Below are 24,020 nucleotides of genomic sequence, written 5' to 3'. Positions count from 1 at the left end.
AGGGTGTTGCTGGATGGTACCTTGGCAGTAGGGTGACCAGACGTCCTGATATTTGGGTAGTTGTCCCGATATTTCGCTCCGCCAGCAGCACTGGTTTTTTTGTTTGGTTGGTTTTTTTGCTCCGCCAGCGGACACCCATCCCATGTGTCCCGGTATTTTCTTCATCTCATCAGGTCACCCTACTTGGCAGTCACTAGGAAGCTGACTGTGGCTCTGGTGGCAAGGGGACGGAGGTTCTGCCATTATGTCCCCCATCCCCAATCAGCAGTTACCAGTCACCTATGGCTAGAGATCAAAGGTCATATCTGGTTAGAGTCAAAAGGCAGGAATCAGGATTGAAGTCAGGCTGGAGTCAGCAATCAGGAGACAAGACAAAGGCTGGTGTTGCAGCAGATTATCCAGACAACTGTGTGATTATCCAGACAACTTCCTGGGGCAACTCCTGGGGTTAAGTAGAGGCATTTGGCCAATCAGAAGGCAGCAGGATACAGTCACTCTGGGTCTCATAGGTGGTATTTCCTGCAGCACCTATTCTCCACAATGCTCCCTGACCATGGCCTCTTGGTGGCACTGTGGAAATATTAGCTACCCCAGGCTCTGCAGACCTGGTTTCCAGTCCCTGGGTCCTTAGAATATGTCATAGCACTGCAGAGACTCAGCCTAATCTCAGTAAGCCTGATTCTGTTCTCAATTATTCTGGTGTGAATCAGAAGTAGCCCCACCAAAGCCAGTGTAAAACTTGTACAAGTAAAAGCAAAATGAGTCCCGGTAATGTTCTGAAGTACATTTTAGTTGGTGTGGATAATAAAGAGAGTAATGCGACATTTAACACTTGTTTTTGGAGAACTGTTGAGCTACATACCATGTCTGCAGTGAGTAGAAATTTGGATTATTCTTTTGAGACACGGATCTAGAAGTGTTGCTAACATGTTCTCTTCCATTAAAGATGTGCTATCTCTGTGAATACAATAGATTAGAAAAAACACATTCTGGCTCTGTATTGCCTAATTTTGTTTCCAACAAGGAGTCAATCTGCTCCAGAAATCCAGCTCTTCTTCACCTGCTTGAAAACCAGAACACAGTATAGTTGTTCTTTCTCCTATATGCTAGTGATATGTAGTAGCAGGAGACCCATAATTGCATAATCAACAACTTCCTAAGTGGCCAACTCCGACAGATAGGAGAAATGAATTGAACTGACAATAAAGTTTATGACTGGTGGAGAAGAAACCCTGAGTCTTGCATCTTGTCAACATAGACATGAGGTTGTATCTTTCAATGTTCTCCCTGATGGTTCAAGTATATAGTACAAGAGCATCTATTGATTTAGAATGTCCAGCTTGAGCAGATGGTTCATCAAGCTAACTACTTCCTGAAGTTTCCTGGGTCAGGATTGTTCTGCCCTTGCAGGATGTCAAGATACTCTTAGGATTTATGTGTCATCCAATCCATTCAAAGAGCATGGGTATCATATTGGAAATCACTAAGAGTTTACGCATTCTGCAAATCATGCTTAATCTTTAGCAAGTATCAGCAATGATTGACACCATTTTATGATTTAATAACTCCAGGACTCCAGGAATAGGGTGGCATTAATGTAACTGTCACTTATTTGTACCATGGTGTCTAGAAAGTGGACCTCCCATGTAGATTGGTCCAGGCTGAGGTTGATGGTGGGGTGGAAGCTGTTGAAATTGTGGTGGAATTCTTCCAGAGTCTCCTTCCCATGGGTCCAGATGATGTCATCAATGTAGCATAGGCCATGTTAACACCACTGTAGCAGGGTGGACCCTGCTCCTGCTGTGAGGGGTTTAAAAGTGGCCTGGCAGGGCTTGAGAGCGGCTGCTCTCAAGGCTGGGCTGATTGAGGAAGTGGCTGCAGCTGGGGCCACGCCCCAAACTGAGCCACAGGCCTTATAAAAAAGGCCAGGGAAGCCAGAAGCCCGGACAGTCTCTCTCTGCCTTCAGAGAGAGAAGGGCCTGGCTGCAAGGAGCTAGAGACTGAATACCTGAGTGAAGCAGGGCTGGGGAAAGGCTGAGGAGCTGGGGAGCTCCAGCCTGGAAAGCCCCAGGCTGCGGCCTAGCACAGGGCCAACAGGTACTGGGGGTTGCAGAGGGCAGCCCAGGGGTAGGCCAAGGCAGCAGGTCCAGACCCTCCTTGCCAGTGATGAGTAGGCTGATACTGCAGTCTGCCCCAGGGCGTGGGGCTAGACAATGACTGGCAGTAGCCATATACTGAGGCAAGGTGGGGATAGAGGGTGGGGGTTCCCTGAGGAGGGGAAACCCTGAGAGAAAGGGTCCTCAGGCCCCCAGGGAGGGACACAGGGGCCTGAGGACAGGCGGATCACCAGCCTGCAGAGGGCACTCCAGCGCTGGAATAGAGCTAATTCCCGGAGTCACCAGCAGGAGGCGCCACAGGGGTGAGTCCGACCCATCTACAACCACCCTATACCGAAAACCCACTGACCGCTATGCCTACCGTCATGCCACCAGCTTCCATCCCAGACACACAACACGATCCATCTACAGCCAAGTGCTGAGGTATAACCGCATTTGCTCCAACCCCTCAGACAAAGACCAACAGCTACAAGGTCTTCACCAAGCATTCTCAAAACTACGATACCCACACAAGAAAATAAGGAAACAAATCAAACAAGCCAGACGTGTACCCAGAAGCCTTGTGCTGCAAGACAAGCCCAAGAAAGAAACCAACAGAACTCCACTGGCCATCACCTACAGTCCTCAGCTTAAACCTCTCCAACGCATCATCAGCGATCTACAACCCATCCTGGACAATGATCCCTCGCTTTCACAGGCCTTGGGAGGCAGGCCAGTCCTCACCCACAGACAGCCCACCAACCTTAAGCATATTCTCACCAGCAACCACACACCACACCATAGTAACTCTAACTCAGGAACCAATCCATGCAACAAACCTCGATGCCAACTCTGCCCACATATTTACACCAGCAACACCATCACAGGACCTAACCAGATAAGCCACAACATCACCGGTCAATTCACCTGCACATCCACCAATGTAATATATGCCATCATGTGCCAGCAATGCTCCTCTGCTATGTACATCGGCCAAACTGGACAATCCCTATGTAAAAGGATAAATGGACACAAGTCAGATATTAGGAATGCCAATATACAAAAGCCTGTAGGCAAACACTTCAACCTCCCTGGACACACAATAACAGATTTAAAGGTAGCCATCCTGCAGCAAAAAAACGTCAGGACCAGACTCCAAAGAGAAACTGCTGAACTTCAGTTCATTTGCAAATTTGACACCATCAGCTCAGGATTTAACAAAGACTGTGAATGGCTAGCCAACTACAAAAGCAGTTTCTCCTCCCTTGGTGTTCACACCTCAACTGCTAGAAGAGGGCCTCATCCTCCCTGATTGAACTAACCTCATTATCTCTAGACTGATTCTTTCCTGCATATTTATACCCTGCCTCTGGAAATTTCCACCACATGCATCTGACGAAGTGCGTATTCACTCACGAAAGTGTATGCTCCAATACTTCTTTTAGTCTATAAGGTGTCACAGGACTCTCTGTTGCCTTTTCCAGATTATGGCACTTCTACAGCAAGCTGTAATGGGGGACTCCCCACCCAATTTTTAAATACTTGGTTTTGTAATGAATACCCATAAAATGTCTAATAGTGCTGGATGCTCTAAGAAGAGTTTGACAGAGTTGAACAGGGGACATTGGAATTGTTGTGCTGTGACTACTTCCTTCTGCTCTTGTATTAGTCTTCAGAACATTGCTTCATAGAGCTGTGTCAGAGCCATCTCTGGAAAGAGCGTCCCAAGTGAAGCATGGGGGCACAAATCTACTGGAGTCTTGTTGTTTATTCAAAGTAACGTTAATTTGAATTTCCAGTCTTCTCTTTGAATAACATTTCCTGTTCTGTTGATATTTGTACAGCAGACAGTGCAAAAAACAATGTATACTAACTTACTACATCAGACTGAAAATAAACATTGGCAGCGCACAGATTCACAATTATGTCTCAGGCAACAATAGACTTTGCAAGAGTGACAGCACAAAATGTAAATGAATAATTGAAGATGAACTTTTCTGGGCTCTAAGGGACAACCTTATGATGATATTTTGTTCTTCTATTGTACATCCATGTTTTGAAGATGTCAAAGCATTTTTGAGGTAGACAAATAATATTCTCTTCATTCTATAGATATACCAAACCACAAAGAGGTTAAATCCAAGGTCACATAGTGAGTTAGTTGGCAGAGCTGAAACAGAACCTATGAGTCCAGACACACTATAACCACTAGATGATATATTCATATTTTTTATTTTATTATAGCCTGTGGTAGGTGTATCCTTGGGGATAGTATTGGTCATTATTCACCTTGATTTTCCATTTTTCATTACAGTTGAAATTTTTGACATCAATCTTCATTTTGATTACTAATTTCAATTTTTTGGTGCCTTTTACCCAGTGATCTCAAAGCACATTACAAGCTTAAATTAATTACATCTATGAGGTATAAGGATTATTCTCAGTTTACAGATGAGGAAACTAAGGCACATAGAGGTTAAACAACTTGCTCAAGGTCATACAGTGTGTCTGTGACAGAACTGGGAATAGAACTCAGATGTCCTTCCCCCTACTCTAAAAACTAGACATATGAGCTCCCTTTGTTAGAGATTAGTACCATGTAATAGTTAGCTAAGGACATGAGACAGAGAGAGAGAGACAAGGAAACAGTAAAATGAGTGAGGATATTAATATAATAGGCACCACAGAAACTTGGTGGAATGATAAGCAATGGGACATGGTAATACCAGGGTACAAAATATATAGCAAGACAGAGTAGGTCATGCTGGTGGGGGAGTGGCACTAATGTGAAAGAAAGCATATAATCAAATAGAATAAAAATCTTCAATGAATCAAATGGTACCACTAAATCTCTCTGGATAGAAATTCTCAAGCTTGAATAATAAGAATATAGTGGAATATACTACCCACCACCTGACCAGGATGGTGATGGCAATTGTGAAATGCTCTAGGAGATTGGAGAGGCTACAAAAATAAAAAACTCAATAAGAGGGGATTTCAACAATCCCCATATTGACTGAATACATGTCACCTCAGGATGGGATGCATAGATGAAGTTTCTTGACACCATAAATGACTGCTTCTTGGAGTAGCTAGTCCTGGAACCCACAAGGGGAGAGGCAATTCTTGATTTAGTCCTAAGTGGAGCACAGGATCTGGTTCAAGAAGTGAATATATCTGAACCACTTGGTAATAATGGCCATAATATAATTAAATTTAACATCCTTGTGGAGAGGAGGGACATCAAAGAAGCCCACTACAGTAGAATTAACTTCAGAAAGTGGAATTACACAGAAATGAGGAAGCTAGTTAAACAGACATTAAAAGGTATAGTCCCAAAAGTGAAATGCCTGCAAGCTGCATGGAAGCTTTTTAAAAACAGCATAGTAGAGACTCAATTTAAATGTATAACCCAAATTAAAAAACATAGTAAGAGGACAAAAAAGTGCCACCATTGTTAAATAACAAAGCAAAATAAGTTGTTAGAGACAAAAAGGCATCATTTAAAAACTAGGAGTTAAATCCTACAGAAGAAAATAGCAAGGTGCATAAACTCTGGCAAGCCACGTGTAAAAGCATAATTAGGCCAAATAAGAATTTGAAGAGCAACTAGCTAAAGACTCAAAAACTAACAGCAATTTTTTTAAGTACATCAGAACGAGGAAGCCTGCCAAATAATCAGAGGGGCTACTGGATGATCAAGGTGCTAAAGGAGCATTCAAGGAAGATTAGGCCATTGCGGAGAAGCTAAATGAATTATTTGCATTGGTCTTCACTGCAGAGAATATGAGGGAGATTCCCACACCTAAGCCATTCTTTTTAGGTGACAAATCTGAGGAACTGTCCTAGACTGAGGTTTTCAATAGAGGAGGCTTTGGAATAAATTGATAAATTAAACAATAATAAATCACCAAGACCAGATGGTATTCACTCAAGAGTTCTAAAGGAACTCAAATATAAAATTGCAGAACTACTAGCTGTGGTATGTAACCTATCATTTAAATCAGACTCTGTACCACATAACTGGTGGATAGCTAATGTGATGCCAATTTTTAAAAATGGCTCCAGAGGTGATCCTGTCAATTACGGTAAACCTAATTTCAGAACCAGGCAAATTGGTTGAAGCTATAGTAAAGAACAGAATTATTAGACACACAGATAACCACAATTTGTTGAGGAAGAGTCAACATGGCTTTTGTAAAGGGAAATCATGCCTCACCAATCCATTAGAATTCTTTGAGGGGGTCAACAAACATATGGCCAAGGGTGATCCAGTGGAAATAGTGTACTTGGATTTTCAGGAAGCCTTTGACAAGGTCCTTTGCCAAAGGCTCTGAAGCAAAGCAAGCAGTTATGGGTTAAGAGGGAAGGTCCTCTCATACATCAGTAACAGGTTAAAAGGAAATAAAGAGTAGGAATAAATGGTCAGTTTTCAGACTGGAGAGAGGTAAATAGCGATGTCCCCCAGGGACCTGTACTGGGACCAGTACTATTCAACATATTCATAAATGATCTGGAAAAAGGGGCAAACAAAGAAGTGGCAAAATTTGCAGACAATACAAAATTACTCAAGATAGTTAAATCCAAAGCAGACTGCAAAGAGTTACAAAGGGATCTCACTGGGCAACAAAATGGCAGATGGAATTCAATGTTGATAAATGCAAAGTAATCACATTAGAAAACATAATCCCAACTATACATACAAAATGATGGGCTCTAAACTATCTGTTACCACTCAAGAAAGAGATCTTAGAGTCACAGAATCATAGACTTTAAGGTCAGAAGGGACCATTATGATCATCTAGTTTGACCTCCTGCACAACGCAGGCCACAAAATCTCACCCACCCACTCCTGTAACAAACCCCTAACCTATGTCTGAGCTATTGAAGTCCTCAAATCGTGGTTTAAAGACTTCAAGGTGCAGAGAATCCTCCAGCAAGTGACCCGTGCCTGATGCTGCAGAGGAAGGCGAAAAATCCCCAGGGCCTCTGCCAATCTGCCCTGGAGGAAAATTCCTTCCTGATCCCAAATATGGCAATCAGCTAACGTGGGCAAGACTCACGAGCCAGACACCCAGGAAAGAACTCTCTATAGTAACTCAGATCCCACCCCATCTAACATCCCATCACAGGCCATTGGGCATATTTACCGCTAATAGTCAAAGACCAATTAATTGCCAAAATTAGGCTATCCCATCATACCCCTTTATCCCTTCCATAAACTTATCAAGCTTAGTCATGAAGCCAGATATGTCTTTTTTCCCCACTACTCCCCTTATAAGGCTGTTCCAGAACTTCACTCCTCTGATGGTTAGAAACCTTCATCTGATTTCAAGTCTAAACTTCCTGATGGCCAGTTATATCCATTTCTTTTGTGTCCACATTGGTACTAAGTTTAAATAATTCCTCTCCCTCCCTGGTATTTATTCTTCTGATATATTTATAGAGAGCAATCATATCTCCCCTCAGCCTTCTTTTGGTTAGGCTAAACAAGCGAAGCACTTTGAGTCTTCTTTCATAAGACAGGTTTTCCGTTCCTCGGATCATCCAGGTAGCCCTTCTCTGTACCTGTTCCAGTTTGAATTCATCCTTCTTAAACATGGGAGATCAGAACTGCACACACTATTCCAGATGAGGTCTCACTAGTGCCTTGTATAACGGTACTAACACCTCCTTATCTCTACTGGAAATACCTCGCCTGATGCATCCTAACACCGCATTAGCTTTTTCCATGGCCATATCACATTGGTGGCTCATAGTCATCCTGTGATCAACCAATACTCTGAGGTCCTTCTCCTCCTCTGTTATTGTCATTGTGGATAGTTCTCTGACCACATCCACTCAACGTGGTACAGCAATCAAAAAATCTAACAGAATGTTAGGAACCATTAGGAAAGGGATAAATGATAAAACAGAAAATATCATAATGCCACTATATAAATCCATGGTACACCCACACCTTGAATACTGTGTGCTCTTTTCATAGAATCATAGGACTGGAAGGGACCTCAAGAAGTCATCTAGTCCAGTCCCCTGCACTCATGGTGGGACTAAGTATTATCTAGACCAGGGGTTGGCAACCTTTCAGAAGTGGTGTGCCAAGTCTTAATTTATTCACTCTAATTTAAGGTTTTGTGTGCCAGTAATACATTTTAAAGTTTTTAGAAGGTCTCTTTCTATAAGTCTATAATATATAACTAAACTATTGTTGTATGTAAAGTAAATAAAGTTTTTAAAATGTTTAAGAAGCTTAATTTAAAATTAAATTAAAATGCAGAGCCCCCCGGACCGGTGGCCAGGATCCAGGCAGTGTGAGTGCCGTTGAAAGTCAGCTTGTGTGCCGCCTTTGGCACACGTGCCATAGGTTGCCTACCTCTGATCTAAACCATTCCTGACAGGTGTTTGTCTAACCTGCTCTTAAAAATCTCCAATGATTTTTAGTCACCTCATCTCAAAAAAGGCATATTAGAACTGGAAAAGGTACAGAGAAGGGCAGAAAAATAATTAAGGGTATGGAACAGCTACCATATGAGGAGAGATAAAAGATTGGGACTTTTCAGCTTGGAAAACAGACAACTAAGAAGGGATATGATAGAGGTCTACAAAATCGTGAATGATGTGGAGAAAGTGAATAAGGAAGTGTTATTACCCCTTCACATAACACAAGAGAAAGGGGTCACTCAGTGAAATTAAGAGGCAGCAGGTTTAAAACAAACAGAAGGAAGTACTTCTTCACACAATGCACAGTCAACCTGTGGAACTCATTGCCAGGGATGTTGTGAAGACCAAACATATAACGGGGTTAAAAAAAGAATTGGATAAGGTCATGGAGCATAGGTCCGTCAATAGCTATTAGCCAAGATGGTCAGGGATGCAACCCTATGCTCTGGGTGTCCCTAGCCTCTGACTGGGAGACGCTGGGAGTGGATGACAGGGAATGGATCACTCGATGGCTGCCTGTTCTATTTATTCCCTCTGAAGCACCTGGCACTGTCCACTGTTGTAAGACAGGATACTAGGTTAGATGGACCATTGATCTGACTCTGTATAGCTGTTCTTATGTTCTTACATAAATTGAAATGACACAGTTGTGTGGTGCTGCCTTATGATTAATGTTAAATATTATGGCAGGAGTTACCAGCTGGTACTGTTACACATAGTCTTACAAGCTTTTTTTCTTAGAATGAGAGCAAATTTCTAATCAAGAAATGCTGTATTGTTGTGTTGTTTTGTTATGTAGTGGTCCTTTGAGAGAAGCTGTGGCAGATAACAGACAGTTTTCATTCTGCTTTACTCTCTATTTGGAGCCAATTCCTGAGACAGAGTAGCTTCCTGGGAACTGGATATTGGTGTATCTGCTCCTGCCAAGCAAGAGGTGACACTGGTGTCAGAAATGATAGACTGTTCTTGGAAGAAGAAGAAACAGTATATTAAATTAACACTATGGCAAATGACTAACTTTTTAGCAATGTTTAACACTTTTCAGTCAGTGATTGCTGACTTCTCTTTCAGGCCCCACATCCTCCTTCAGTGACCTTTCACTTCTTGTGAACTTGAAAAGTCTCATTAACTTAATTTCCTTTGCAGTCTTTCTTTATTCTCTACTTTTACCTTTATCTGTAATTTTTATAATTCTCTACAGCTAGGCTGGATCCTCTGGTCTGATTAAGCTGGGCTCAGCATGGAACCAAGGGGGCAAAGTCGGTTTTATGCGATCTTTGTGGCTCCTCAATCCATATATCTCAGTTGTACTTTATTTTAAGAGGCATTGCTCATTTTGGTTCCCAAGCAAGCTATGCTGCATACCTATTTGGTGTCCCCTCATTTTTATTGCTGAAAGTTATTTACATCAGAACTAAAGAATCATGGAACTGAAGTTATAACCTGTTTACACTAAAGGGATGAATCCCTCAACGTTTTAAGTTTTCTGCAAGAATAATTTTACGTGCCCCTCATTTTGGATCTTTGTCCCACATTTTTCCCTATCTTAAGGCATTTTGAAGGCTGGTTTGGTTGTGGCACAATTTAGAGCAGCTCCAGGGCTCAGGACTGCTCTGAGTTGCTCCCAACTTCCCCAGCAGTAGAGTGCGGCTGCTCTCTGGCCACATCCTCTTTTCCCAGACTATGACTTTCACACTGACTCTACCGCACCTGGGAAATCCCCTTATGCTATGGAAAACTCAGGATACCAACTATGCCAGCTTTATGGCATCTTTACACTGCTGTGGATCGCTTTCCCACACATTTTTGGACATATCTGGCTGAGTACACAAATGTCGTTTCTGAAGCCATCATGTCCAGACTGTGAAATAGACTTCTTGTCAGCTTCAAATTTGGCATATGCGGAGTCATTGTTGGGAATGAAACAACTGTGCAAGAACTATGGAAGAACACAGTCACAGCTTAATCTTTTTCTGCCTCCCTTTCCCCTGACCCCATCAACTGCTAGATCTGGGACTTTCTCATAAAAAGGATAGGTCAGTTCTTTGGCAACCCTAAGTGAGATTTGATGTGAAAATAAAAAATAGATTATTCAATTACAGCAGTTGGAGCATGGGAGTGGTAATATATCCTGCTGTCAGGGAACTGAAAGGCCCTGCTTAGTCAGTGCATGTGCTGGGCTGTTCCACCTTCTGACAGTTTTCCAGATGCCAAGATATATCTGATAATAAATTCATTTTTTTTGGCCCTGAAGCTTAATATTGTGTTATGAGGCAGTATTGTGGAAAAAAAGCTCAAAGTTTCATAACAAGTCATGCAGGCTAACTTAAGGTTTGCTTTCTCCTTTGTTTCCTTGCAAAGCAATCAAACTGCAAAAGCATTAAAGCTCTGGCATGTGCAAAGAGCTTATTTTGTTTATTTTGAAGTATTTATAACAAAAATTGCAAGCTGAGTGTTAGGATTTATAATAATTCATGCCAAATAGCAACCTATTGTTTACTGGCCTGTGCTAAATGAAACCTAGTATTGAGAAGAGAGAAGACTGATTTCCATTCTCTGAATCTTGTTTGATACTCATTTTATTTTTATATGCTATCAGATACTTCCTCTTAGAGTTGACTTCAATTCTAACTGACATGAAATAGCTCCTGTTGAGGAGGATGTGATGCTGGCAGGCCACCTGCCAGCCAGACTGCAGGCATTAGCTAAGACCTAACAAACTCATAGCTGGAAACCAGATCAGTTCACCTGTATGTTAATTTTGCTCAAAATAGGTATTAATCTTATAAGAATATATTTAGTATTTAGACTCTATGACATGATTGTAAGTTGCTGCATGTATTAATCTCACATATAATGTCAGTATTCTATGCTATAAGAAAACATGTACATTTTGCTTTATGACTTTGAGAATGTTTGCTCTGAACTTGTGAACCCAGGCATGGGACTTGTTCCCTGCCCATCCAAAAGGACTATCAAAATCAGTTGGGCCACCAAGGAATATTGCAATAAAAAAGATTGGTTAATGGCCCTATTGCACCAGGAAATGCCATGTGCCCTGTGTCTTAGAAGCTGGATGAAAGAAATAAGACAAAGTCACATGAAAATTTTCCATCTTTTTGGCTGTTTGAACTCTGACAGGGCTAGAGACACCAAACAGAAAACAGAGATCCCCTGGGGCTGCCTTTTGGGTTCACCCTGAAAGAGACTTTGAATTGACAGATCACTAAAACTCTGGCACTCTTAGGATTTAGATAACTCATTTGTGTGTATATGTTTGCTTTAACCTGTAAATAGCTTTCTTATTTCTTTTTCCTAGTTAATAAACCTTTAGATAGTTTTTTTTACGGGATTGGCTACTTGTATTGTCTTTGGTGTAAGATCTAGAGTACCAGTTGATCTGGGGTAAGTGACTGGTCTTTTGGGACTGGGAGAAACCTAAATGTGATGTGATTTTTGGTGTAAGTGACCATTTATCACTAAGTCCCATCTGTCTCAGTGGAAAGATAGACTGAGGTATCTAAGAGGACTGTCTGTGACTCCATGGTAAGACTGGTATAGTGATCCAGGAGTTCACAGTTGTTATTGGCTTGGTAAAATCTAATTATAGACTACACCACCAATTTGAGGAGTCTGTCCTGTTTTCTGACACTCTGCCCTGAGGTAGGCACTCACAGCTGTGAGCTACTCCAGACAGCATGACAGAGGCATCAAGGTATGAGTGTCCACAGACTATATTTCATTGACGACAGTATGTTCTAGTTCACTTAAATTATCATCCAAAGGACCATAATGGGCACCAGAGGATAAGTCAGGTCTCCCAGGAATAACTGGACCTACATCTAATGGGGAGGGGATAGCCAGGGGTTTGAGCATTGGCCTGCACAACCCAGGGTTGTGAGTTCAATCCTTGAAGGAGACACTTAGGAATCTGGGGCAAAAATCAGTACTTGGTCCTGCTAGAGAAGGCAGGGGGCTGGACTCAATAACTCTTCAGGGTCACTGCCAGTTCTATGAGATAGGTATATCTCTCTATATATATTTACACCATTAATGTCCACAGTAGTCCTCAATCCTTTTCCCATTAATTTAAATAGAACTGAATTCTGAAAGATCCTAGCATTGTGGACCATTCTAGTCCAGCCTGCACTTACGTCTGTAAACCTACTGTGGTGGTCAACCAGGTCTTGAAGCACCATGGTTAAATACCTCTTTCTTGTTTATGAATTCTGCATCCTGACAGGAGGAGGCATGCCGGAGTGTTTGTGTCAAATGATAGGCATATAGGTTCTGTCAGTTGCCCCAGAAGAGTTTGGGAACCCATGCATGCAAAGCCATCAATAATCCCTGGAGCGCTACCTAGCTTTGACCTGGCTGGACAGCACCTTATCAGTGGCATAGGACCTGCATGAGACTGGCCCCAGCAGTTGATCTCCCCATGATAAACCAACTGGCTACAGACCGGTAGCATTCTGGGGTGGCCAGTTTCCAGATGGCAATGGTGAACTGCTTCTCTATGGGTATAGCACACTGCATGTTGGTACTATAGTATTTGTAGCTGCAGCTCTGGGTCAGTTCTGCACAGATCACAAAAAAGGTAGTCCTTCCTACCCTGAAGTTCTCTCACTACAGCTGGTTGTCCCAGGTCTGCAGAACGATCCTCTCCCACCAATCCATGCTGGTTTCCCAGGCCCTGAAACAGTACTAAATGCCACGTGGCGGATCCAGGAACCAGTGTTCTAATTCCAACAACTTGGCATTGTCCTCTTCTTCTTCATCATCCTGCTGCCATCACCTCAGGGTGTTCTTCTGCAGCTGGAGAAGCTGCTATGACTGCCATAGAATAGTCTCCTGCTCCCACATAATCTGCTCAGTGTGTGTCGGGCAAAGTCCGCTGCTGAATTTATCTGGCTTTGACTGCTGTAATACAGCCCAAGCAGCCTCTGCAAATGTGCTTGTCACCATAACAATACGGAGCATTGTTGGGTCCATGCTAGAAGATAGCAATTAAAAAAATGGTGTGAAACTGCTGAGAAAGGATGTATGGGGGGAAGACAGTGGAAACATGGGATTTAAAAAAAAATGAAATCACCTGGCTTCCCACAAATCACAGCTGCGAAATAAAGGACCATGGGATACTCACTGAGGACATTATGCCCTCAGTTCTCAGCAAACCACTGCTATGTATTCACACCATGTGAATTGAAAATAGAACAGGTGTTCTGTGTGCACACTATAGGTGTGACTTACATTCTGTGAGTTACCTGACTCTTGTCTAAAAGCTTTGGCTGAATCCTGTGTAGTTAAATCCAAAGTGTGTGTCCATCCCCTTCTAGTTTCATGTCCACATACAGCCATCTACTGCTCCCAGTTTCTCCATTAGCGTATGTCGTAATGGACTATGCTTTGGCTCTAAAGATCGCAACTCTGCTGATGAATCATGTGGAGAGTGAATATGGTTCTACATTATGACCTTTTATTCCAATTTTTAAGTTTTCTAAAAAAATTAGGAAATTATACTTTTTTAAAAAATACCCTATGTTAAAAGAACTTTAAGGTTGCAAAGTCAAGCATGCAGAAGTTTAGAAATGCCAGAATTAAGGTTGCCCATGCAACCTTAATTTGATCCTTTGTGCATATGCTTTATAATAGAAGTCTTTAGTTACATGATCACACACTATTTTTTCACTGATCTACTATCTTGTTAATAACTTGCCTTTCAGAGCCTTTATGGACTACATTTGCTGATAGTGTGGTCAAGCTCAGAATAGATCACTCATGTTCACAAACTCCAATAACAGTTCATCAGATGTTCAAAGAGACTGTGGATAAATATGGGCCGCTCAATGCTATGGCCAGCAAAAAGAATGGAGAATGGGAAAAAATCACATTTGCAGAGTATTACAATCTTTCCTGGAAAGCAGCCAAAAGCTTTTTGAAGGTAAGTGTTTAAAAAAACAACAATCCAAACTCAGACTTGTTATACAGGTTTTTTTTATTACATATCATAGCATGAAAAGGTTTCTGTGGGTTTTCAGTCCTTATGAAGAGTAGCAATCATGTGTGACTGCTAGAATCTGCAACACAGCCTTTATTGAAGTACCATATATATTCGTTCATTAGCCCATTCATTTATAAGCCGACCCCCCAAGATGGATAGGTAAAAATAACAAAAACTGTATGACCCTTTCATAAGCTGACCCTATATTTCAGGGGTTGGCAAACTTTCGTTCCTGGCCTGTTAGGGTAAGCTGCTAGCGTGCCTGGACATTTTGTTTACCTGGAGCGTTCACAGGCATGGAGCCCCTCAGCTCCCACTGGTGGTTTGCTGTTCCCAGCCAATGGGAGCTGCGGGAAATGGCGCCACTTCCCGCAGCTCCCATTGGCTGGGAATGGCAAACTGCGGCCACAGGGAGCTGAGGAGCTCCATGCCTGCAGATGCTCCAGGTAAACAAAATGACAATGTATTAGATACTCAATTCAGTGATTCCATAGAATTTAAAATCATCAAATTTTGGTGTAGACCCGTTTATAAGCCGACCCCTGCTCTTTGATGCATCACTTTTTTACCAAAAATATTCGGCTTATGAATGAGTATATATGGTAAATCTCTAGTAACTGTACCATTCAAATATTAATGAGACCCTGTCAATCCATAGTAGAGGATCAGTGTCATCCTGGAATGCCTCATGTGATTTATCTTCCTTTTAAGTGCAGTATATTTGATGACCCCAGCAAGTTGTGTCTCATAAATTTCTGAATTGCCTAGCAATTTTCTTTTTTATGATTGACCAAGGCAATGAGAGGCAGATTAGTAAATATTTCTATTTAATACATTATATTGTTATAGTTATATTTATTATATTATTTTAGTTGTATACCAGACAGATACTAATATTTTCAATGGTAGCAGATGGCACTGATGCCTGTGCTTGCAAAGGTGTTGGCAGAAACAGTGGCAAAGTCAATAGGTGAGACTCTGCTTGTGAAAGCAGTTGCAATCAGGGAGACAAGGGTGGTAGTCACAAAGGTGCAATACAGGTGTCTTGAGTGACTGTCTTTTTAGAGCCTGTGACGCAGATTGTTGGCATGGCCTTTAGATTATCTTTGGATGCTAAAATGTCAAGTAAGTTAGTTTTCATTATGTTTTAGAAACTACTGCATATTTTTCAGAAAGAGTTCAAAAGAAAATAATGCCAACAAAAGTTGGCACCAGTGGCATCTGTCACTATAGACAGTAACAGAGCAGCGCTACATGAACACCTAGGTTGTTCTCTGTTCCCTCATGGCCACAGGACGGAGGGCTCATAGAGCCTTCTCCTCATGTATGGCCCAAGGTAGGGAAAGGACACAATCTCAAACCTGGTGCTCCTGAGAATGGGGACTAGCTCCTTGGGGCTGCAAATTACATAGAGCAGCCTAGAGCAGCGAACCACAGCCAGTGGGAGCCGCGATCGGCCGGACCTGCGGACGCAGCAGGTAAACAAACCGGCCCAGCCCACCAGGGGCTTTCCCTACACAAGTGGTGTCCCAAGTTTGAGAAACACTGATATAGAGGGTCATAGAGGGGGCTGATTCATGGCCCACCTTGCACAAGCCCACAGAGAGGGCTGGGCATGCAGGGAGAACGTCCTTAAGGGATAGAGCAGCATGCATATTTCTCCCTGTTCTCCAGGGAACTTGAAGTATAATTCTTCACAGAGCTGACCCAGGGCCATACAGCTATGCAACACTCCTCATTCGGTGCTATGTACTAAGTCCACAATCTGGCCCTAAGTATAACTAAACAAAACTAACCTGGCAAGGTGAAAATGATTTAGTAAAGATTCTGAGTATGGGATAAGTCTAATATTTGTTGAACTTCAGCTCAAGTTGCAAAGCCCTTCTGTTTTTCTGACCTTCTTTGAGGGACTGGGCTGGGTTGGGAATTAGTGTGTGAGGGGTGGGAGAGTCTTATGTTTGCATGAACGTAGGGAGTGTTAATTGCAGACAGTGGTTCCATTTGTATTGTGTATATGGTCTATTAATACATTTTGCACAAATGCCTAGAGCTATGGATGGGTCCATTTTTTAAATGCATAAATAATAAAGAGCTCCAAATCTATTTTTTTGGGTTCACTATATCTTTCTCTCTAATATGCCTGCATTACATATCCCAGTGTTTGCTCTTTTGTTTTAAGCTTGGTCTTGAACGATTCCACAGTGTAGCAATACTTGGATTTAACTCTCCAGAATGGTTCGTTTCAGCGGTTGGGGCTATTTTTGCTGGGTAAGTTTTGGATTGGTGCTAGGCCTAGTAATGAATGTTTTCCAGTGTAGCATTTGGTTCTGTAGAGTCTGACCATCCCCTCCTGTAGAAAGAGGGAGGAGAGAAACCACATTTCATGCTCCTCTTGCACTCCAAATAAACTACCTCTTTTCTCTTTTAGCCACTAAACATATTAGAGCTATTGTGGCTCACAGTGCCTCAAGGGGTGAGTTAAAGACCCAGTAAACTATGACCGGTAGTATTGTTTCATTTGCAAATATTACCATCTCATAAGTATGTTCAGTCACATGGTGGGGACCTGTTATTTTCCCTGTATCTAAACTAAAGCAATCTAAAACCTCAGAAAATGAGCCTCTTTGCTAAAGCCCCAGCTGCATTAGACACACAATATACTGTATTGACTCTTATCTCTGTTCCGTGAGCGATATGGATCAAAGCCCACCAATTTCCTGTTAATGCGGCTGAGCCTGCCCATGAACTGATTCCTGGCCTGATTCCAGTGCAAAATACGACATTGATGAAGTGACAAGCGAAGCACTAACCAGCCGAATTCTGTCTGTCCCAGTGTCTGTCTGTCTAATTCCAATAATCAGTTTCTTGATTTGGTCTCTCTGAGAGTGCACCTACACCAGCAAAATTCAAACTGGTAATTCACCATCAGTGCAGCTCTGTCAGTGGCAGAAATAATGGGATGTCCTGTAAAGAGGACGTAGGCATTTTTCCACTGTATGGTCTAAACCTACTCTAGGCAACACGTAGGGTAAAAGTGCTGAGTCCTACGCTACAGCCTCCACTATTATTGCATCCATTATTAATTTCCCTAGCGTAGACAGGGCCTTGGGTGCTTCGATAGTCACACCACCACATAATGGTACTGTTTTTCAGACTAAGTGCTGAACTCTTTTCTTGTGTCTGTTACTGTTAGATGTGCAGAATACCTGGGGCAAGCCTGACAGCTACATCTATGCTGCACACTGTGTGTACCCACCCCCCTATGCACTCCACTGGGTTTCATCCAATCTCAAATTCTTCATCCCTTTTGAACAACTGTAGCAAAGGTGCCAACACTGGTGATGCTCCGGGACTGAAGCACCCATAGAAAAAAAATAGTGGGTACTCAGCATGCACAGGCAGCCTGGCATATCAGTTCCTTCCCCTCTCCTCCCAGCCCTCCTGCCCACTGGCAGTCCCCAACGATCAGCTCCTCTTCCTCCCCCACAGCTCTCCTGTCCCCTGGTGGGTCCCACTGATCAGCTCCTCCCCCTCCTCCTCCAGCACATCCCGCCCACCAGTATCAGCTGTTCAGTGGTGTACAGGAGGTGCTGGGGGAAGGGGAGGAGCAGGAGCAAAGTGGGGGCGGGAAGAGGTTGGGCGGGGGTGAGAGATTTGGGGAAGGGTGGAGTGGGGGCAGGGCCTGGGGCAGAATGAGGGTCAAACACCTCCAAGAACTGGGGAAGTCAGCACCTCTGAACTGTAGTATGAAGGGGAAAGTGTCTCATGCTCTGTGTTTTCCTGCTTATCCATCAAGTTCACCTTTTTTTGTTAACAGAGGAATTGTCACAGGCATCTATGCAACCAACTCTCCCGAGGCCTGCCACTACATTGCTTATGACTGCAAAGCCAATATCATTGTGGTAGAAAATCAAAAACAACTGGACAAGATAATGCAGGTATGGAGGGTTGCGTCTGTAACTTCTGAGGTGTAATTACACTGCTCAAGATGCTGTGAAAGGCCAAATATCAAATATTTTAGCTGTATAATGGGCAATTGGCATGTCTCACAAAACTAGGGACAGAACTAATATTTTTTTGTCCTGAAATCACAGGCCTCTGCCACTTGAGATATTTGAGCTAAAGGCAGGGCCGGCTCTAGGCACCAGCAAACCAAGCACATGCTTGGGGCGGCACATTTTCAAGGGCAGCATTCTGGCCATCTTTTTTTTTTTGCTTCCGGCTGCACAAGCCTAGATCCAACCCTGGCAGCAGCAGCACGTCGTGTGTGGGGGGTGCCCTGGGGCTGCTGCAGTTTGTGCCGCAGGGGAGCAGCACCCGCACCTTGTGGCTGGGCCGGGCAGGCTCCAAGCAGGGGACACTCGGGCTGGGGGCCGCCCCGCGGGGCACATGGAGCCGCCTGCAGGTGCCTCAGGGTGGCCGCCCCCCAGCACCGGGGCTGGGCGAAGCGGCCCGAGCTGCCCAGGAACTGCGGCAGGGCAGCCAGAAGCAGCAGCAGCAGTGTGGCCATAGAGGGCAGGGCGCTGCCATGCGGGGCCCGCATCCCACTCTCCAGGGCTCCACTCCCTCTGGGGCTACCCTGCCCCAGCTCCTCAGCCCCCTGTTGGGGCAGTCCCCCAGCTCTGCCCTCCCGGGTCCCAGCCGGTCCTGGAGACCGGAGCCCTGGCTGGAGGGACCCTGGGCTGAGGCGCCACCTGGGAACCCTGCTGCTTACCCCGACCCTGCCAGCGCCGGACCGGCTGGAGGCAAGGGGGGAGCGGGCGAAGTCAGCACTGGTGAGGGGGAGCCCAAGGCTGGGGTGGCAGGAGGTGCCAGGGGTGGAGAGAGAGAGAGACCCGGGGGAGGGGGAGAGCCCAGGGCAGGGGGGAGAGGGAGGGCAGCCAACATTTTTTTTCCTTGGTGTGGCAAAAAGCCTAGAGCCAGCCCTGGCTAAAAGATAATCTCCATAGCTATTAAAAAAATACAGTGCCTGTGACACACAACTGACCAGTTCTCATTCTATCCAGTAGATAGCACACTAGCCAGTTTATTACAGTGTTATCTGACAAGCCATTTTCTGATGATGAGCATCATATCTTAATTCTTAGTGGAATATCATAGTCTGCTTCAATGCAAGTGATTAGAATGGCAAAAATTCATTGCAATAACGGTTTCACTATAGAATTAACTAGTGTGCTAATGCTGAGTTCTGATTAACAGGATGACCTTTTATGGGCTGTCGCATTTCATGTTATTTGGATCTGGATTTCAGGAATCACAGTGGTGACTTCTTACAGAGAAGTTACTATTTCCCAGCACAACTTCACTGTCATTGGAGATTTACCTCACTGTAACTGGAATTACAACCTGCACATTGCAGAGCAATGAAACAGACCAGGGCTTTCATTCAGTCCCAGTGAATTTATTCCATTTAGAATGAGCCAGCTTCAGTTTCCATTGAACTCTGTGGTAAACCCAATTGGTCTCCAATGAGCAAATGAAATATTGGTTAAAGAAGGGACTATCATACTGGAGGAAATTTTTAAGTGCATCCATTTTATAACAGACATCCAGCCAATTATTCAAGATATTGGTGTTTAGAGACTGAATCTTCCCTCTCCAGAACATCATCTCTTCCTGCTTGTAATGTTAACTATTGAGGCAGGTATGAACTGCAGTCCAATATCATGGTGACTAACACGATATAAACACATGGACAGAGTGGGAAGCTCTTTATTTAAATTAATGTGTCACAATTTTGGCAAAACTCATTGGAGGCTACAAATGGGATCATGCTGCTTCTCCATATGGGCCTGATCCAGTGACCCAGGAAGACGGTGTGATCTTTCAGCTGACTTCAGTGATCTTTGGATTGAGCCCAGGTGAACAACATTAGGTCAGGTGATTCTTTCAGTGATATGCTTGAGGAGGCTCTTGGGAATGGAGGAGGAGAGATGTCCCTGAAGTCCCCTTGCTGAAAATGAAAAGTATGTTGATTGCTCTGCCTCTGATGGAGTTCGCCCCTTTTCTTCATACTCCAAGATACTCCGCCTGGCCAGAGATAACATATCCCTGGGTCTTGTCAAACATACTTCTGATGAGTATGACATCATATGGTTTAAAGGTACTGAAAGGGAGTGTGACCAAAGACAAACAAGGATTTTACATGTACTGCCTCCGCCATGGACAGTGTCCAAGTCTCTGGCAGTAAGTTCAGGAGGAGGGTATGACGTTGCACCTCATAAGGCTTTATGGAAATATGCTTATGAATGTATAGATGACATAACTGGAATATGTTTTATGCTACTTATGCCATGTAACATATCTATGTAAAGGTTATGATCTACTGAATCTATTCATCCCTATTTCTAGGTATGTGTCATTTTTGTGTTCGAAGTTGTGAATATTGGCTATGTACTTGCTTGATTTCTAAGTAGCCTTAGTAAAGCATTTGGTCAGCTTCTTGAGAAAGGAATGAAGTAGTCTTGGCACATCAGTTGGCAGCCCCAAGGAGGTTTCTGTGATCCAACCTGTCACACACTAACCATTGCTATTCACACAGGTACAATTTCACCAGTTCAGCTATCCATGGTTCAGATCAATAATGTAGGTGCAGCTTTGGCTGGCAGTGCACCATGATGCAATTAAATGCTTCTGGCAAGGATAGGCAAAACTACAACATGGGAAGTGAAAGTAGCAGCGTTAGCATCTAGTGGTGAACCTAACATTTTTACAGGCTAAACACAGCAGCTAATTATTCAGATACAATAGCGCTCTTTCAATTTTTTTCTATTTCTTTGAAATTTCCAAATTGCTGTTATTTTTTAAAATTATATATGTTTATATATAAAATGTTTAAAATGAGGCAGAACATTATAAAAAACTTAACCAAGGCTTGGCTACTTTAGAGACCATCTCTGTCTTCATGTGATAACCAGAGCAGCTGTAATCTGCTCACATCCCGCCCTAACAGCATTACTCTCACTGGTTGAAATGCAAAGAGGCTGGTGGCAGGTCACTTTAAATTAAGGTCCTCAACTCAGGAGGGACCTTAGTTGGAGCACCTTGGCCCAACATAGCATGGGTATAGCCTTCTCGAGAGCATGCTGCAAGCCTGTGTGTATCCCCAGGGGCGTTGGGATGAACTGGGTCTGAGTAGCTTTAGGGAGGAATATTATTTGTGGTGGATTTGAGGGTTTTTGTGGATATCAGTCTAATTCAATTTTTGGAATCTTTTGATAGACACTTTTAATTAAATCAGAAACAAGTGAATAATAAATTATATGCTGTTGTTTTTTAAAACCCCAACAGATCTGGAGTCGTCTACCGTGCTTGAAAGCAGTTGTGCTATACAATGACTCTTTGCCAGAGAGACATCCCAATTTATATACGGTATGTGAATTTTAGAGCAGTGTAACAATTCATTCAGTTGATGTATTTCACCTTCTTTTCTGTCTGTGGAATGTCTGCCAGAGGATCACAATGTTCTCATATGTGTTTGCTCTTCAAAATACTTCAGTGTAATTTTTCATTAATTTCATTTACTCGGCAGTTTGTTTGATAGTTGATATTCAAAATTAGAGCTGCATTGGTTGGCTGGCTTGGTCATGTGTTATTGTTTCAGTTACTAGATCAGATTAACATAATATTTACCAGACTTCTGGTGAGACTATACTTGCAGATCTTTTGTTGTTGTTGTTTTGTTAATACATCGTCTGCCCAGCTCTAGTGAATTGTGATCAGTTATGCTGGATCTGGGAACTAGAAAATGCTTGTGCTCTCACAATCCATTGTCAATATTTTATTGTCCTATGGAACCTCCTATTCTGCTAATCTCTGTATTTATAGCAAATATTTCTATCCACAAGCAACTGTTGAATACAAGCAACTATTACATATGCAAAGAATAAAACACTTGTTCTAGTGTATTCAGGGTCTTCTTTAGCCCATGCAGTACTTAGACAGCAAGATTTGGGACAAGATTAAGGATCAGACTCACTGTCAGCTATAGGCCCCAAATTTAGGTTTAAAAATAGGGTTTGTGTAGAAGAATTTTCATTATTTATTTTTAAAATGTCACTGAAGACAATTTTCTAATGTGAAATGTCTAATCCGCATTGTGCTTGGAACTGACTGTGAATTAACAGTGGAAATCCCCTGCTTAGTTTCATTGCCCACAGTGAATGAATTGCAGAAAGAATACACAGCACTTAGTAGAGAGTAAATAGTAAACAAATCTCTTAAGGGTTCAGATATCAAAACGGAAAGTATTTTACTAGTAACAGAAGTGAGGAGAAAATGTTTAACATATTTATGCCAACATTGTTCCTTCTCTCTCTATTGATTTTCATAGTATAAAACACTTAACTATACAAAGGCACATAGATATCAAGAGTGTGCTATACAAAATGCAGTGCAATAATAAGAAAAATTAATTTGCAGTGTAAAGAAGATCTTATTTAATCATATACATTTGTTATTAAATAACAGTAAACAGTAGAGATTAACTCACACTGAGTTCCAAGTGTCTGAGAACTTTTTGAAAGAGATAAATGACGTGGTTTATATTTTCTAATAGTGGAGGACAAAATGTAACTGAAAATGCTACTGATCTAGTGACAGATCTGCCACCTTTTTTCAGCAAGAGGATAATTTTTACATCAGTTGTGATGATAAGAATTGGCAGTTGCCATGTCTGTATTCCATACAGAGACACTCAGAGATCGAATCACCAATGGTAAAGAGAGTTGTTTATTAGCTTTGATACAAATCCAGTCACATAAAACATAGGATGATAGGAAAAGGTTTTTGTGTAATATATTGACAGTTGAGATAATTGTACAGTAATGAGCAGTTGCTGCAGCTACGGCAGACTTTTCACTTCAGTCTCTGTGGAATGGAAACACTATCCTAGTGCATGTGCTGTTCAAGTAAACAAAGCCTAGGCAACAGGCGCACTGAGATTAATGCCTTGTGGTATGAAAGAGAGGAAGGTCAAGAATACAAAGCATGAAGAGTCAAGTCATATAGGAATAAATCCTGAGCCTGCACCGTTGCCAGTTGCCAGTGGAATTGATACAGTCCACTATGTGGGGAGGAGCAGGATATGAGGAAACCATGAAGGGGTCCACACCCTCTATATGCATGAAACTGTGCTCTGTGGTGGGCTCCTGCATGCTTTTACAGGTGGGGGGTTGGAGCATGACTGGTGTGTCAGTGATTAAAAAGGAATCCCAAGACAGACTCTCCCATGGAGGGGCAGCTTCTCTGCCATGAAGAATACTGCAGGTTAAATGCTGAGGTATTGATCACAGAGTGCATCCTGAGGGGAAAGATCCATTCTTCTCAACCATGTAAACTCTCCCTTGCCACCGCCACGCTAAAGCCCAGTTGCTGATTACAGACTTGGTGCAGTGTCAAGATTTGCCCCTAAGACAGTAGTGGGGAGATTCCTTGCCAGGTATAGAAGTCGGGTGCTGCCCTCAGTCACTGCTCATGTACAG

At 42.9% G+C, this 24,020-nt stretch overlaps 1 protein-coding gene across 10 annotated transcripts in view; it reads left to right on the top strand.

Annotated features, from left to right (window-relative positions):
- ACSBG1 (acyl-CoA synthetase bubblegum family member 1) overlaps window positions 1-24,020 on the top strand; it is a 74,233-nt gene that overhangs the window by 26,218 nt on the left and 23,995 nt on the right. For 7 of the 10 annotated variants that reach the window (XM_044979600.1, XM_044979595.1, XM_044979597.1 and 4 more), the window contains 4 exons: window positions 14,261-14,478; window positions 16,718-16,806; window positions 18,356-18,476; window positions 21,829-21,909. In XM_044979600.1, the coding sequence (XP_044835535.1) occupies window positions 14,261-14,478; window positions 16,718-16,806; window positions 18,356-18,476; window positions 21,829-21,909 (509 nt within the window). Of the gene's footprint in view, window positions 1-14,260; window positions 14,479-16,717; window positions 16,807-16,992; window positions 17,012-18,355; window positions 18,477-21,060; window positions 21,080-21,828; window positions 21,910-24,020 lie in introns of those variants that run through there. The other 3 variants (XM_044979602.1, XM_044979601.1, XM_044979603.1) reach the window with 3 other exon arrangements.

This window comes from Mauremys mutica, chromosome 11 (assembly GCF_020497125.1).
Source record: "Mauremys mutica isolate MM-2020 ecotype Southern chromosome 11, ASM2049712v1, whole genome shotgun sequence".
Lineage (NCBI taxonomy): Eukaryota > Metazoa > Chordata > Testudines > Geoemydidae > Mauremys > Mauremys mutica.
This window is presented reverse-complemented; position numbering and strand designations above follow the sequence as displayed.